The 13,236-nt window shown below is 44.3% G+C and overlaps 1 protein-coding gene across 1 annotated transcript; it reads left to right on the plus strand.

The window, feature by feature from the left end:
- The first annotated feature begins 68 nt into the window (after positions 1 to 68).
- Positions 69 to 2,875, plus strand: T05D4.5 (Major sperm protein). Its single transcript, NM_067406.4, has 6 exons — positions 69 to 464; positions 732 to 899; positions 983 to 1,066; positions 1,515 to 1,586; positions 1,636 to 1,842; positions 2,255 to 2,875. The coding sequence occupies exons 1-6, from the start codon at positions 81 to 83 to the stop codon at positions 2,786 to 2,788; spliced, it is 1,449 nt and encodes a 482-aa protein (NP_499807.1). The 5' UTR covers positions 69 to 80; the 3' UTR covers positions 2,789 to 2,875.
- The last annotated feature ends 10,361 nt before the right edge of the window (positions 2,876 to 13,236 follow it).

Below are 13,236 nucleotides of genomic sequence, written 5' to 3' on the forward strand. Positions count from 1 at the left end.
TGAATATATAGATTTGTTTTAATTTGGAAATAATTTGGCGTGAAATTTTAAATATTTCTCATCATCACTCAATTTATAAAATGGATCCACAAATTCTGTCGCCAGCATCATATGGGAACAGGGCTCCACAAAAGAAGAAGAAGCCGAAAAAGCCGAGCGCCGAGTTGCCGAGCAGACACTCGACGAGAAGTGATGAAAATTCGGGGAAAATCGAGCCGGGGACGGAGCATATGAGCTCCGGGCAGCGGAAAAACTTGAAACTGTTGAAATCAGATGAAAGAGCTCGAGTTATCGATGCGAGAGCCGTTCTGGACTCGGCTCAGAAGCATTTGGCAACACTTTTGAAGAATGGAGGAAAAGGTGGAGATGAGGATATTGATGAGCTCATTTTCAATCGAGAAGCTGAGATTCCTGTCGAGCCAATTCGCAAAGGAAAGTGCCCGTTTTATTTTGATCAGAGAATCGTAAGTTTTTTCACTTGGTGTCAGAGTGGGGTTGATCTACGAAAATTGCGGGAATGTAAACGCAGTTTTTTTTGGAATTTACGGATGCCGAATAATTTCATTTAAGATACCAAATACCAAAAAAACATCAGTAAATTAACAATTTTTCTAGGGATCCACAGTTTTGATTTTTTAAGAAAATCGATATAATCAAAAAATGAAAATTGCAACGGCCACGTGGCTTTTGTTTTAGTTGAATTGAAAATCGATAATAACAGTGCATTGCAGCTAACAATCGTTGGACGAGTTGGCGAAGTTCCCGTGCAGCACTGGTTCGCCATCTACAACACATCTCCGTTCCCGTATATGTTCAAGATTAAATGCTCAGATAACAGTCTTTTCAAGATTCATCCCGTCTGTGGCGTTCTTGATGCATTGTGTGATGCAGAGATTTCGGTACTTCAATTGATTTTTTTTTATTATAGAAAAAATATACGGGCAAAATTTCAATTTTTTAAAGTTTTAAAATTCATTTTCAGGTTACCTTTGTCGGCGCCCATGTTCCACCACGCTACACATCATACTTATCGATTCATTCAATGCTTCCTGATCCGCTTTTCTTGGTTTGTATAGTCTTTATTAGAGCTCAAAATCAATATGTTTGGATACATGCGGCGGGAGGATACATGCGGCATGAGTGACGCCGGGAGGCCGGCGCGACGACCGCTGACCGGCGCGGGCGCCGTTGCGGCGACCTCATGGGAGCCCTGGTTGAATTTATAAATCAGAAATTCACTATTTAACAAATCCGTAAACTTCTCGAAAATCTATTATCTTTGACCTGAATTGATCAAAATCCGAATCCGTTTATCAAAAATCCAAATATTATCGATAATTGAAATCGATAATTATCGTAAAAGTCTATTAGAGCTTTTATTTAAACGTAGGTCGTCCTCCTAATTTTTTGTGTGCGAATTATGGCGTCCTCTTTACAAGAATTTTAAACCTCAAAATCGATCCTAGATATTATTGACCCAAATAATCAATTTTCGTTATCAAAACATTCTTCAGGATGTACCGCAAGCGTTCCGTAATCGTCGTAACTTTGAGACTCGGCAGCGGCTCTACGTGGAATATGCATACGTGAGTTTTTTGTCACTTTCCCCCACGGCTCCATCAAATTGTTTTTCAGCACGAAGATCCTATACTCGTGACAGCGGAGGAAGACAGGGACCAATTTCACTTCCAGTACATGCGAAAAGTATTGAAAACAGACGAAGCAGAATCGTTTGCTAAAAAACTGAAAGCAGAGAAAGTAGAGCGGTTGGATAAGAAAATTGATGAGATTAAAGCAAGAAAAATTGATGAAAAATTGATCGAGCGAGAAATCGTAAGAGCGGTGAGTCGGTTGAATGCCAAAAAATGAACGGGGCGAAACAAACTTTACTGTGGGATAGAAAAACCAAGAATTGGGCGAGGTCTATTTTTTTTCTGCAAAAAATCAATTTGGAGGTTCAAATTTCGCGCCAAACTTTTGGGTTTCTATTGTACTTCCCTTCAATATTTTTCGAAAAAGTAAAAACAATTGCTTCTTTCGTGGGCGAAGCTTATTCCATTATGTGTAGACAAAGTCTATTAAACCACGCCCAATATATGTGAAAATTTGCTGAAATAGTAAAAAATATGTATCGCTTTTCGATGCGCTCATAGAAAACTTGTGAGTGACAGGAAACCCTGCTTTGTGGGCATAGGAAGCTCCGCCTATTTTTCGGATGAGTTTTTTTTTTTTGAATATTGTTTCATTATTTCAGGAATCGCCAAAATTCGAACCAAAAACCAGACGGCTCCGCGTGGAAAAGTTCTTCAATCAGCAGAAGCAGAAAAAAGAGAATGAATGGATGGAAAAGCTGAAGGTGGATGCGTCGCGGAAGCCTATGCTAAGCCATTGGGATTTGGAGATGAAAAATATTAAAGCAGAGAAGAAAAAGATTGGTGCAGTGAAGAAAAAGATTAAAGCAGAGAAGAAAGAGGACAAGAAGAAGCCGATGGGATGGATGTCAACTTTGAAGATGGAACGGGATGAGAGAAGAACTAAGAGAAAGGAGGAAGAAGAGAAGAAAAAGAAGGATGCCGAAGAGAAGAAGAAGAAAGATGCCGAAGAGAAGAAGAAGAAGGATGCTGAAGATGAGAAGAAGAAGGATGCAGGAGATGAGAAGAAGAAGGATGCTGAAGATGAGAAGAAGAAGGATGCTGGAGATGAGAAGAAGAAGAAGGATGCTGGAGAGAAGAAAAAGAAGGATGCCGAAGAGAAGAAGAAAGTTGCGGAAGAGGAGAAGAAGTCGTAGAAATGGCGTGACGATGGCAATAAGAAAGAACAGAAAACTTTGAAGCAATCAAAATAATGATCTGATTTGCAATAAATTTGATAATTATTTCTGTGAATATGAAAATTCAAAATATTCAGCCAGTTGGTCTTTTTTATTACTTTCCAAAAGGAAGATATAATGGAGACACTGAAAATGTGCTTTTTGAAATGAAAGTGCAGCCGGGCTCCTTCCGCAAAGATGTGCCTCGTTGGATGTGCGCAACAAAACAGTAAATTCAAACATGTTCGATTATTTTTTGACTTTCTCTTCATGTTTTTAGCTTAAAAGTGTATTTTTGTGTCAACTTTTAGATAAACAACGGTGAAAATAAAATTAAAATCTTATAAATTTTTCGAACGTTTTTAAAGGTTAAAAGTTGTTTGAAATTCCTGAAAACTCCCCTCAGTTTCTGTAATAATTTAAAAGTAGTTCAACACTTTATAAGTTTTTTGGCGGCTTTTGATAGTTTTGAAGACATTCTAAAAAAATGGTAAAAGTTGTATACACAGAATATTTTGAATATAAAAAATAGTATCAAATAAATATAGTATCAAAAGTTCAAAGCGTCATCAAACAATTGTTTTTTTTTCAAAATTGATATAATGTGATTTTTTCTATTTCTAGTGACTTGCACAATTCTGAAAACTTCCTTCAGTTTCTAAAATAAGTAAAAAGGTTTCAAATCCCCAAACTGTATTACAAACCGCCGGTAGATCCTTTCCGCCGGATCGAGTTTTTCGGCAATTAAATTTTTCCGCCGGTTGATTCTTTCCGCCGGTTCGATTTTCTCCGCAAGTAGATTTTGCCGCCGGTAGATTCTTTCCGCCGGATCGAGTTTTTCCGCAAGTAGATTTTTCCGCCGGTTTGAGTTTTTCCGCAAGTAGATCTTCCCGCCGGTTCGAGTTTTTCCGCAAGTAGATTTTTCCGCCGGTAGATTTTTCCGCAAGTAGATTTTTCCGCCGGTAGATTCTTTCCGCCGGTTCGATTTTTTCCGCAAGTACATTTTTCCGCCGGTTTGAGTTTTTCCGCAAGTAGATCTTCCCGCCGGTTGAGTTTTTCCGCAAGTAGATTTTTCCGCCGATAGATTTTTCCGCAAGTAGATTTTTCCGCCGGTAGATTCTTTCCGTCGGTTCGATTTTTTCCGCAAGTAGATTTTTCCGCTGGTAGATTTTTCCGCAAGTAGATTTTTCCGCCGGTAGATCCTTTCCGCCGGATCGAGTTTTTCGGCAATTAAATTTTTCCGCCGGTTGTATTCTTTCCGCCGGTTCGATTTTCTCCGCAAGTAGATTTTGCCGCCGGTAGATTCTTTCCGCCGGATCGAGTTTTTTCGCAAGTAGATTTTTCCGCCGGTTTGAGTTTTTCCGCAAGTAGATCTTCCCGCCGGTTCCAGTTTTTCCGCAAGTAGATTTTTCCGCCGGTAGATTTTTCCGCAAGTAGATTTTTCCGCCGGTAGATTCTTTCCGCCGGTTCGATTTTTCCGCAAGTACATTTTTCCGCCGGTTTGAGTTTTTCCGCAAGTAGATCTTCCCGCCGGTTCGAGTTTTTCCGCAAGTAGATTTTGTCGCCGGTAGATTCTTTTCGCCGGATCGAGTTTTTCCGCAAGTAGATTTTTCCGCCGGTTTGAGTTTTTCCGCAAGTAGATCTTCCCGTCGGTTCGAGTTTTTCCGCAAGTAGATTTTTCCGCCGGTTCAATTTTTTCCGCAAGTAGATTTTTCCGCCGGTAGATTCTTTCCGCCGGATCGAGTTTTTCCGCAAGTAGATTTTTCCGCCGGTTCAATTTTTCCCGCAAGTAGATTTTTCCGCCGGTAGATTCTTTCCGCCGGATCGAGTTTTTCCGCAAGTAGATTTTTCTGCCGGTTTGAGTTTTTCCGCAAGTAGATCCTCCCGCCGGTTCGAGTATTTCCGCAAGTAGATTTTTCCGCCGGTAGATTCTTTCCGCCGGATCGAGTTTTTTGTCAAGTAGATTTTTCCGCCGGTTTGTGTTTTTCTGCAAGTAGATCTTCCCGCCGGTTCGAGTTTTTCCGCAAGTAGATTTTGTCGCCGGTAGATTCTTTTCGCCGGATCGAGTTTTTCCGCAAGTAGATTTTTCCGCCGGTTTGAGTTTTTCCGCAAGTAGATTTTTCCGCCGGTTTGAGTTTTTCCGCAAGTAGATCTTCCCGTCGGTTCGAGTTTTTCCGCAAGTAGATTTTTCTGCCGGTTTGAGTTTTTCCGCAAGTAGATCCTCCCGCCGGTTCGAGTATTTCCGCAAGTAGATTTTTCCGCCGGTAGATTCTTTCCGCCGGATCGAGTTTTTTGTCAAGTAAATTTTTCCGCCGGTTTGTGTTTTTCTGCAAGTAGATCTTCCCGCCGGTTCGAGTTTTTCCGCAAGTAGATTTTGTCGCCGGTAGATTCTTTTCGCCGGATCGAGTTTTTCCACAGTAGATTTTTCCGCCGGTTTGAGTTTTTCCGCAAGTAGATCTTCCCGCCGGTTCCAGTTTTTCCGCAAGTAGATTTTTCCGCCGGTAGATTTTTCCGCAAGTAGATTTTTCCGCCGGTAGATTCTTTCCCCCGGTTGGATTTTTCCGCAAGTACATTTTTCCCCCGGTTTGAGTTTTTCCGCAAGTAGATCTTCCCGCCGGTTCGAGTTTTTCCGCAAGTAGAGTTTTCCGCTGGTTCGAGTTTTTCCGCAAGTAGATTTTTCCGCCGGAAGATTTTTCCGCAAGTAGATTTTTCCGCCGGTAGATTCTTTCCGCCGGTTCGATTTTTTCCGCAAGTAGATTTTTCCGCCGGTAGATTTTTCCGCAAGTAGATTTTTCCGCCGGTAGATTTTTCCGCAAGTAGATTTTTCCGCCGGTAGATTCTTTCCGCCGGTTCGATTTTTCCGCAAGTACATTCTTCCGCCGGTTTGAGTTTTTCCGCAAGTAGATCTTCCCGCCGGTTCGAGTTTTTCCGAAAGTAGATTTTGTCGCCGGTAGATTCTTTTCGCCGGATCGAGTTTTTCCGCAAGTAGATTTTTCCGCCGGTTTGAGTTTTTCCGCAAGTAGATTTTTCCGCCGGTTTGAGTTTTTCCGCAAGTAGATCTTCCCGTCGGTTCGAGTTTTTCCGCAAGTAGATTTTTCCGCTGGTTCAATTTTTTCCGCAAGTAGATTTTTCCCCCGGTAGATTCTTTCCGCCGGATCGATTTTTTCCGCAAGTACATTTTTCCGCCGGTTTGAGTTTTTCCGCAAATAGATCTTCCCGCCGGTTCGAGTTTTTCCGCAAGTAGATTTTTCCGCCGGTAGATTCTTTCCGCCGGATCGAGTTTTTTGTCAAGTAGATTTTTCCGCCGGTTTGTGTTTTTCTGCAAGTAGATCTTCCCGCCGGTTCGAGTTTTTCCGCAAGTAGATTTTTCCGCCGATAGATTTTTCCGCAAGTAGATTTTTCCGCCGGTAGATTCTTTCCGCCGGTTCGATTTTTTCCGCAAGTACATTTTTCCGCCGGTTTGAGTTTTTCCGCAAATAGATCTTCCCGCCGGTTCGAGTTTTTCCGCAAGTAGATTTTTCCGCCGGTAGATCCTTTCCGCCGGATCGAGTTTTTCGGCAATTAAATTTTTCCGCCGGTTGATTCTTTCGGCCGGATCGATTTTTTCCGCAAGTAGAGTTTTCCGCCGGAAGATTTTTCCGCAAGTAGATTTTTCCGCCGGTAGATTCTTTCCGCCGGTTCGATTTTTTCCGCAAGTAGATTTTTCCGCCGGTAGATTTTTCCGCAAGTAGATTTTTCCGCCGGTAGATTTTTCCGCAAGTAGATTTTTCCGCCGGTAGATTCTTTCCGCCGGTTCGATTTTTCCGCAAGTACATTTTTCCGCCGGTTTGAGTTTTTCCGCAAGTAGATCTTCCCGCCGGTTCGAGTTTTTCCGCAAGTAGATTTTGTCGCCGGTAGATTCTTTTCGCCGGATCGAGTTTTTCCGCAAGTAGATTTTTCCGCCGGTTTGAGTTTTTCCGCAAGTAGATTTTTCCGCCGGTTTGAGTTTTTCCGCAAGTAGATCTTCCCGTCGGTTCGAGTTTTTCCGCAAGTAGATTTTTCCGCTGGTTCAATTTTTTCCGCAAGTAGATTTTTCCCCCGGTAGATTCTTTCCGCCGGATCGAGTTTTTCCGCAAGTAGATTTTTCCGCCGGTTCAATTTTTTCCGCAAGTAGATTTTTCCGCCGGTAGATTCTTTCCGCCGGATCGAGTTTTTCCGCAAGTAGATTTTTCTGCCGGTTTGAGTTTTTCCGCAAGTAGATCCTCCCGCCGGTTCGAGTATTTCCGCAAGTAGATTTTTCCGCCGGTAGATTCTTTCCGCCGGTTCGATTTTTCCGCAAGTACATTTTTCCGCCGGTTTGAGTTTTTCCGCAAGTAGATCTTCCCGCCGGTTCGAGTTTTTCCGCAAGTAGATTTTGTCGCCGGTAGATTCTTTTCGCCGGATCGAGTTTTTCCGCAAGTACATTTTTCCGCCGGTTTGAGTTTTTCCGCAAGTAGATCTTCCCGCCGGTTCGAGTTTTTCCGCAAGTAGATTTTGTCGCCGGTAGATTCTTTTCGCCGGATCGAGTTTTTCCGCAAGTAGATTTTTCCGCCGGTTTGAGTTTTTCCGCAAGTAGATTTTTCCGCCGGTTTGAGTTTTTCCGCAAGTAGATCTTCCCGTCGGTTCGAGTTTTTCCGCAAGTAGATTTTTCCGCTGGTTCAATTTTTTCCGCAAGTAGATTTTTCCCCCGGTAGATTCTTTCCGCCGGATCGAGTTTTTCCGCAAGTAGATTTTTCCGCCGGTTCAATTTTTTCCGCAAGTAGATTTTTCCGCCGGTAGATTCTTTCCGCCGGATCGAGTTTTTCCGCAATCAAATTTTTCCGCCGGCAGATTCTTTCCGCCGGTTCGATTTTCTCCGCAAGTAGATTTTGCCGCCGGTAGATTCTTTCCGCCGGATCGAGTTTTTTCGCAAGTAGATTTTCCGCCGGTTTGAGTTTTTCCGCAAGTAGATCTTCCCGTCGGTTCGAGTTTTTCCGCAAGTAGATTTTTCCGCCGGTAGATTCTTTCCGCCGGTTCGATTTTTTCCGCAAGTACATTTTTCCGCCGGTTTGAGTTTTTCCGCAAGTAGATCTTCCCGCCGGTTCGAGTTTTTCCGCAAGTAGATTTTTCCGCCGGTAGATTTTTCCGCAAGTAAATTTTTCCGCCGGTTGATTCTTTCCGCCGGTTCGATTTTTTCCGCAAGTAGAGTTTTCCGCCGGTTTGAGTTTTTCCGCAAGTAGATCTTCCCGCCGGTTCGAGTTTTTCCGCAAGTAGATTTTTCCGCCGGAAGATTTTTCCGCAAGTAGATTTTTCCGCCGGTAGATTCTTTCCGCCGGTTCGATTTTTTCCGCAAGTAGATTTTTCCGCCGGTAGATTTTTCCGCAAGTAGATTTTTCCGCCGGTAGATCCTTTCCGCCGGATCGAGTTTTTCGGCAATTAAATTTTTCCGCCGGTTGATTCTTTCGGCCGGATCGATTTTTTCCGCAAGTAGAGTTTTCCGCCGGTTTGAGTTTTTCCGCAAGTTGATCTTCCCGACGGTTCGAGTTTTTCCGCAAGTAGATTTTTCCGCCGGAACATTTTTCCGCAAGTAGATTTTTCCGCCGGTAGATTCTTTCCGCCGGTTCGATTTTTTCCGCAAGTAGATTTTTCCGCCGGTAGATTTTTCCGCAAGTAGATTTTTCCGCCGGTAGATCCTTTCCGCCGGATCGAGTTTTTCGGCAATTAAATTTTTCCGCCGGTTGATTCTTTCCGCCGGTTCGATTTTCTCCGCAAGTAGATTTTTCCGCCGGTAGATCCTTTCCGCCGGATCGAGTTTTTCGGCAATTAAATTTTTCCGCCGGTTGATTCTTTCGGCCGGATCGATTTTTTCCGCAAGTAGAGTTTTCCGCCGGTTTGAGTTTTTCCGCAAGTTGATCTTCCCGACGGTTCGAGTTTTTCCGCAAGTAGATTTTTCCGCCGGAACATTTTTCCGCAAGTAGATTTTTCCGCCGGTAGATTCTTTCCGCCGGTTCGATTTTTTCCGCAAGTAGATTTTTCCGCCGGTAGATTTTTCCGCAAGTAGATTTTTCCGCCGGTAGATCCTTTCCGCCGGATCGAGTTTTTCGGCAATTAAATTTTTCCGCCGGTTGATTCTTTCCGCCGGTTCGATTTTCTCCGCAAGTAGATTTTTCCGCCGGTTTGAGTTTTTCCGCAAGTAGATCTTCCCGCCGGTTTGAGTTTTTCCGCAAGTAGATTTTTCCGCCGGAAGATTTTTCCGCAAGTAGATTTTTCCGCCGGTAGATTCTTTCCGCCGGTTCGATTTTTTCCGCAAGTAGATTTTTCCGCCGGTAGATTTTTCCGCAAGTAGATTTTTCCGCCGGTAGATCCTTTCCGCCGGATCGAGTTTTTCGGCAATTAAATTTTTCCGCCGGTTGATTCTTTCGGCCGGATCGATTTTTTCCGCAAGTAGAGTTTTCCGCCGGTTTGAGTTTTTCCGCAAGTTGATCTTCCCGACGGTTCGAGTTTTTCCGCAAGTAGATTTTTCCGCCGGAAGATTTTTTCGCAAGTAGATTTTTCCGCCGGTTTGAGTTTTTCCGCAAGTAGATCTTCCCGCCGGTTCGAGTTTTTCCGCAAGTAGATTTTTCCGCCGGTAGATTTTTCCGCAAGTAGATTTTTCCGCCGATAGATTTTTCCGCAAGTAGATTTTTCCGCCGGTAGATTCTTTCCGCCGGTTCGATTTTTTCCGCAAGTACATTTTTCCGCCGGTTTGAGTTTTTCCGCAAATAGATCTTCCCGCCGGTTCGAGTTTTTCCGCAAGTACATTTTTCCGCCGGTAGATTCTTTCCGCCGGATCGAGTTTTTTGTCAAGTAGATTTTTCCGCCGGTTTGTGTTTTTCTGCAAGTAGATCTTCCCGCCGGTTCGAGTTTTTCCGCAAGTAGATTTTTCCGCCGATAGATTTTCCCGCAAGTAGATTTTTCCGCCGGTAGATTCTTTCCGCCGGTTCGATTTTTTCCGCAAGTACATTTTTCCGCCGGTTTGAGTTTTTCCGCAAGTAGATTTTTCCGCCGATAGATTTTCCCGCAAGTAGATTTTTCCGCTGGTAGATTCTTTCCGCCGGTTCGATTTTTTCCGCAAGTACATTTTTCCGCCGGTTTGAGTTTTTCCGCAAGTAGATCTTCCCGCCGGTTCGAGTTTTTCCGCAAGTAGATTTTTCCGCCGGTAGATTTTTCCGCAAGTAGATTTTTCCGCCGGTAGATTCTTTCCGCCGGTTCGATTTTTTCCGCAAGTAGAGTTTTCCGCCGGTTTGAGTTTTTCCGCAAGTAGATCTTCCCGCCGGTTCGAGTTTTTCCGCAAGTAGATTTTTCCGCCGGAAGATTTTTCCGCAAGTAGATTTTTCCGCCGGTAGATTCTTTCCGCCGGTTCGATTTTTTCCGCAAGTAGATTTTTCCGCCGGTAGATTTTTCCGCAAGTAGATTTTTCCGCCGGTAGATCCTTTCCGCCGGATCGAGTTTTTCGGCAATTAAATTTTTCCGCCGGTTGATTCTTTCCGCCGGATCGATTTTTTCCGCAAGTAGAGTTTTCCGCCGGTTTGAGTTTTTCCGCAAGTAGATCTTCCCGACGGTTCGAGTTTTTCCGCAAGTAGATTTTTCCGCCGGAAGATTTTTCCGCAAGTAGATTTTTCCGCCGGTAGATTCTTTCCGCCGGTTCGATTTTTTCCGCAAGTAGATTTTTCCGCCGGTAGATTTTTCCGCAAGTAGATTTTTCCGCCGGTAGATCCTTTCCGCCGGATCGAGTTTTTCGGCAATTAAATTTTTCCGCCGGTTGATTCTTTCCGCCGGTTCGATTTTCTCCGCAAGTAGATTTTGCCGCCGGTAGATTCTTTCCGCCGGATCGAGTTTTTTCGCAAGTAGATTTTTCCGCCGGTTTGAGTTTTTCCGCAAGTAGATCTTCCCGTCGGTTCGAGTTTTTCCGCAAGTAGATTTTTCCGCCGGTAGATTTTTCCGCAAGTAGATTTTTCCGCCGATAGATTTTTCCGCAAGTAGATTTTTCCGCCGGTAGATTCTTTCCGCCGGTTCGATTTTTTCCGCAAGTACATTTTTCCGCCGGTTTGAGTTTTTCCGCAAGTAGATCTTCCCGCCGGTTCGAGTTTTTCCGCAAGTAGATTTTTCCGCCGGTAGATTTTTCCGCAAGTAGATTTTTCCGCCGGTAGATTCTTTCCGCCGGTTCGATTTTTTCCGCAAGTAGAGTTTTCCGCCGGTTTGAGTTTTTCCGCAAGTAGAGTTTTCCGCTGGTTCGAGTTTTTCCGCAAGTAGATTTTTCCGCCGGAAGATTTTTCCGCAAGTAGATTTTTCCGCCGGTAGATTCTTTCCGCCGGTTCGATTTTTTCCGCAAGTAGATTTTTCCGCCGGTAGATTTTTCCGCAAGTAGATTTTTCCGCCGGTAGATCCTTTCCGCCGGATCGAGTTTTTCGGCAATTAAATTTTTCCGCCGGTTGATTCTTTCCGCCGGATCGATTTTTTCCGCAAGTAGAGTTTTCCGCCGGTTTGAGTTTTTCCGCAAGTAGATCTTCCCGCCGGTTCGAGTTTTTCCGCAAGTAGATTTTTCCGCCGGAAGATTTTTCCGCAAGTAGATTTTTCCGCCGGTAGATTCTTCCCGCCGGTTCGATTTTTTCCGCAAGTAGATTTTTTCCGCCGGAGGATTTTTCCGCAAGAGGATTTTTCCGCCGGAGAATCCTTTCCGCCGGATCGAGTTTTTCGGCAATTAAATTTTTCCGCCGGTTGATTCTTTCCGCCGGTTCGATTTTCTCCGCAAGTAGATTTTGCCGCCGGTAGATTCTTTCCGCCGGATCGAGTTTTTTCGCAAGTAGATTTTTCCGCCGGTATGAGTTTTTCCGCAAGTAGATCTTCCCGTCGGTTCCAGTTTTTCCGCAAGTAGATTTTTCCGCCGGTAGATTTTTCCGCAAGTAGATTTTTCCGCCGGTAGATTCTTTCCGCCGGTTCGATTTTTCCGCAAGTACATTTTTCCGCCGGTTTGAGTTTTTCCGCAAGTAGATCTTCCCGCCGGTTCGAGTTTTTCCGCAAGTAGAGTTTTCCGCTGGTTCGAGTTTTTCCGCAAGTAGATTTTTCCGCCGGAAGATTTTTCCGCAAGTAGATTTTTCCGCCGGTAGATTCTTTCCGCCGGTTCGATTTTTTCCGCAAGTAGATTTTTCCGCCGGTAGATTTTTCCGCAAGTAGATTTTTCCGCCGGTAGATTTTTCCGCAAGTAGATTTTTCCGCCGGTAGATTCTTTCCGCCGGTTCGATTTTTCCGCAAGTACATTCTTCCGCCGGTTTGAGTTTTTCCGCAAGTAGATCTTCCCGCCGGTTCGAGTTTTTCCGCAAGTAGATTTTGTCGCCGGTAGATTCTTTTCGCCGGATCGAGTTTTTCCGCAAGTAGATTTTTCCGCCGGTTTGAGTTTTTCCGCAAGTAGATTTTTCCGCCGGTTTGAGTTTTTCCGCAAGTAGATCTTCCCGTCGGTTCGAGTTTTTCCGCAAGTAGATTTTTCCGCTGGTTCAATTTTTTCCGCAAGTAGATTTTTCCCCCGGTAGATTCTTTCCGCCGGATCGAGTTTTTCCGCAAGTAGATTTTTCCGCCGGTTCAATTTTTTCCGCAAGTAGATTTTTCCGCCGGTAGATTCTTTCCGCCGGATCGAGTTTTTCCGCAAGTAGATTTTTCTGCCGGTTTGAGTTTTTCCGCAAGTAGATCCTCCCGCCGGTTCGAGTATTTCCGCAAGTAGATTTTTCCGCCGGTAGATTTTTCCGCAAGTAGGTTTTTTCCGCCGGTAGATTCTTTCCGCCGGATCGAGTTTTTGGTCAAGTAGATTTTTCCGCCGGTTTGTGTTTTTCTGCAAGTAGATCTTCCCGCCGGTTCGAGTTTTTCCGCCGGTAGATTCTTTTCGCCGGATCGAGTTTTTCCGCAAGTAGATTTTTCCGCCGGTTTGAGTTTTTCCGCAAGTAGATTTTTCCGCCGGTTCGAGTTTTTCCGCAAGTAGATTTTTCCCCCGGTAGATTCTTTCCGCCGGATCGAGTTTTTCCGCAAGTAGATTTTTCCGCCGGTTCAATTTTTTCCGCAAGTAGATTTTTCCGCCGGTAGATTCTTTCCGCCGGATCGAGTTTTTCCGCAAGTAGATTTTTCTGCCGGTTTGAGTTTTTCCGCAAGTAGATCCTCCCGCCGGTTCGAGTATTTCCGCAAGTAGATTTTTCCGCCGGTTTGAGTTTTTCCGCAAGTAGATTTTTCCGCCGGTTCGAGTTTTTCCGCAAGTAGATTTTTCCCCCGGTAGATTCTTTCCGCCGGATCGAGTTTTTCCGCAAGTAGATTTTTCCGCCGGTTCAATTTTTTCCGCAAGTAGATTTTTCCGCCGGTAGATTCTTTCCGCCGGATCGAGTTTTTCCGCAAGTAGATTTTTCTGCCGG

The sequence above is a fragment of the Caenorhabditis elegans genome, chromosome III (genome assembly GCF_000002985.6).
Source record: "Caenorhabditis elegans chromosome III".
NCBI classification, from domain to species: domain Eukaryota; kingdom Metazoa; phylum Nematoda; class Chromadorea; order Rhabditida; family Rhabditidae; genus Caenorhabditis; species Caenorhabditis elegans.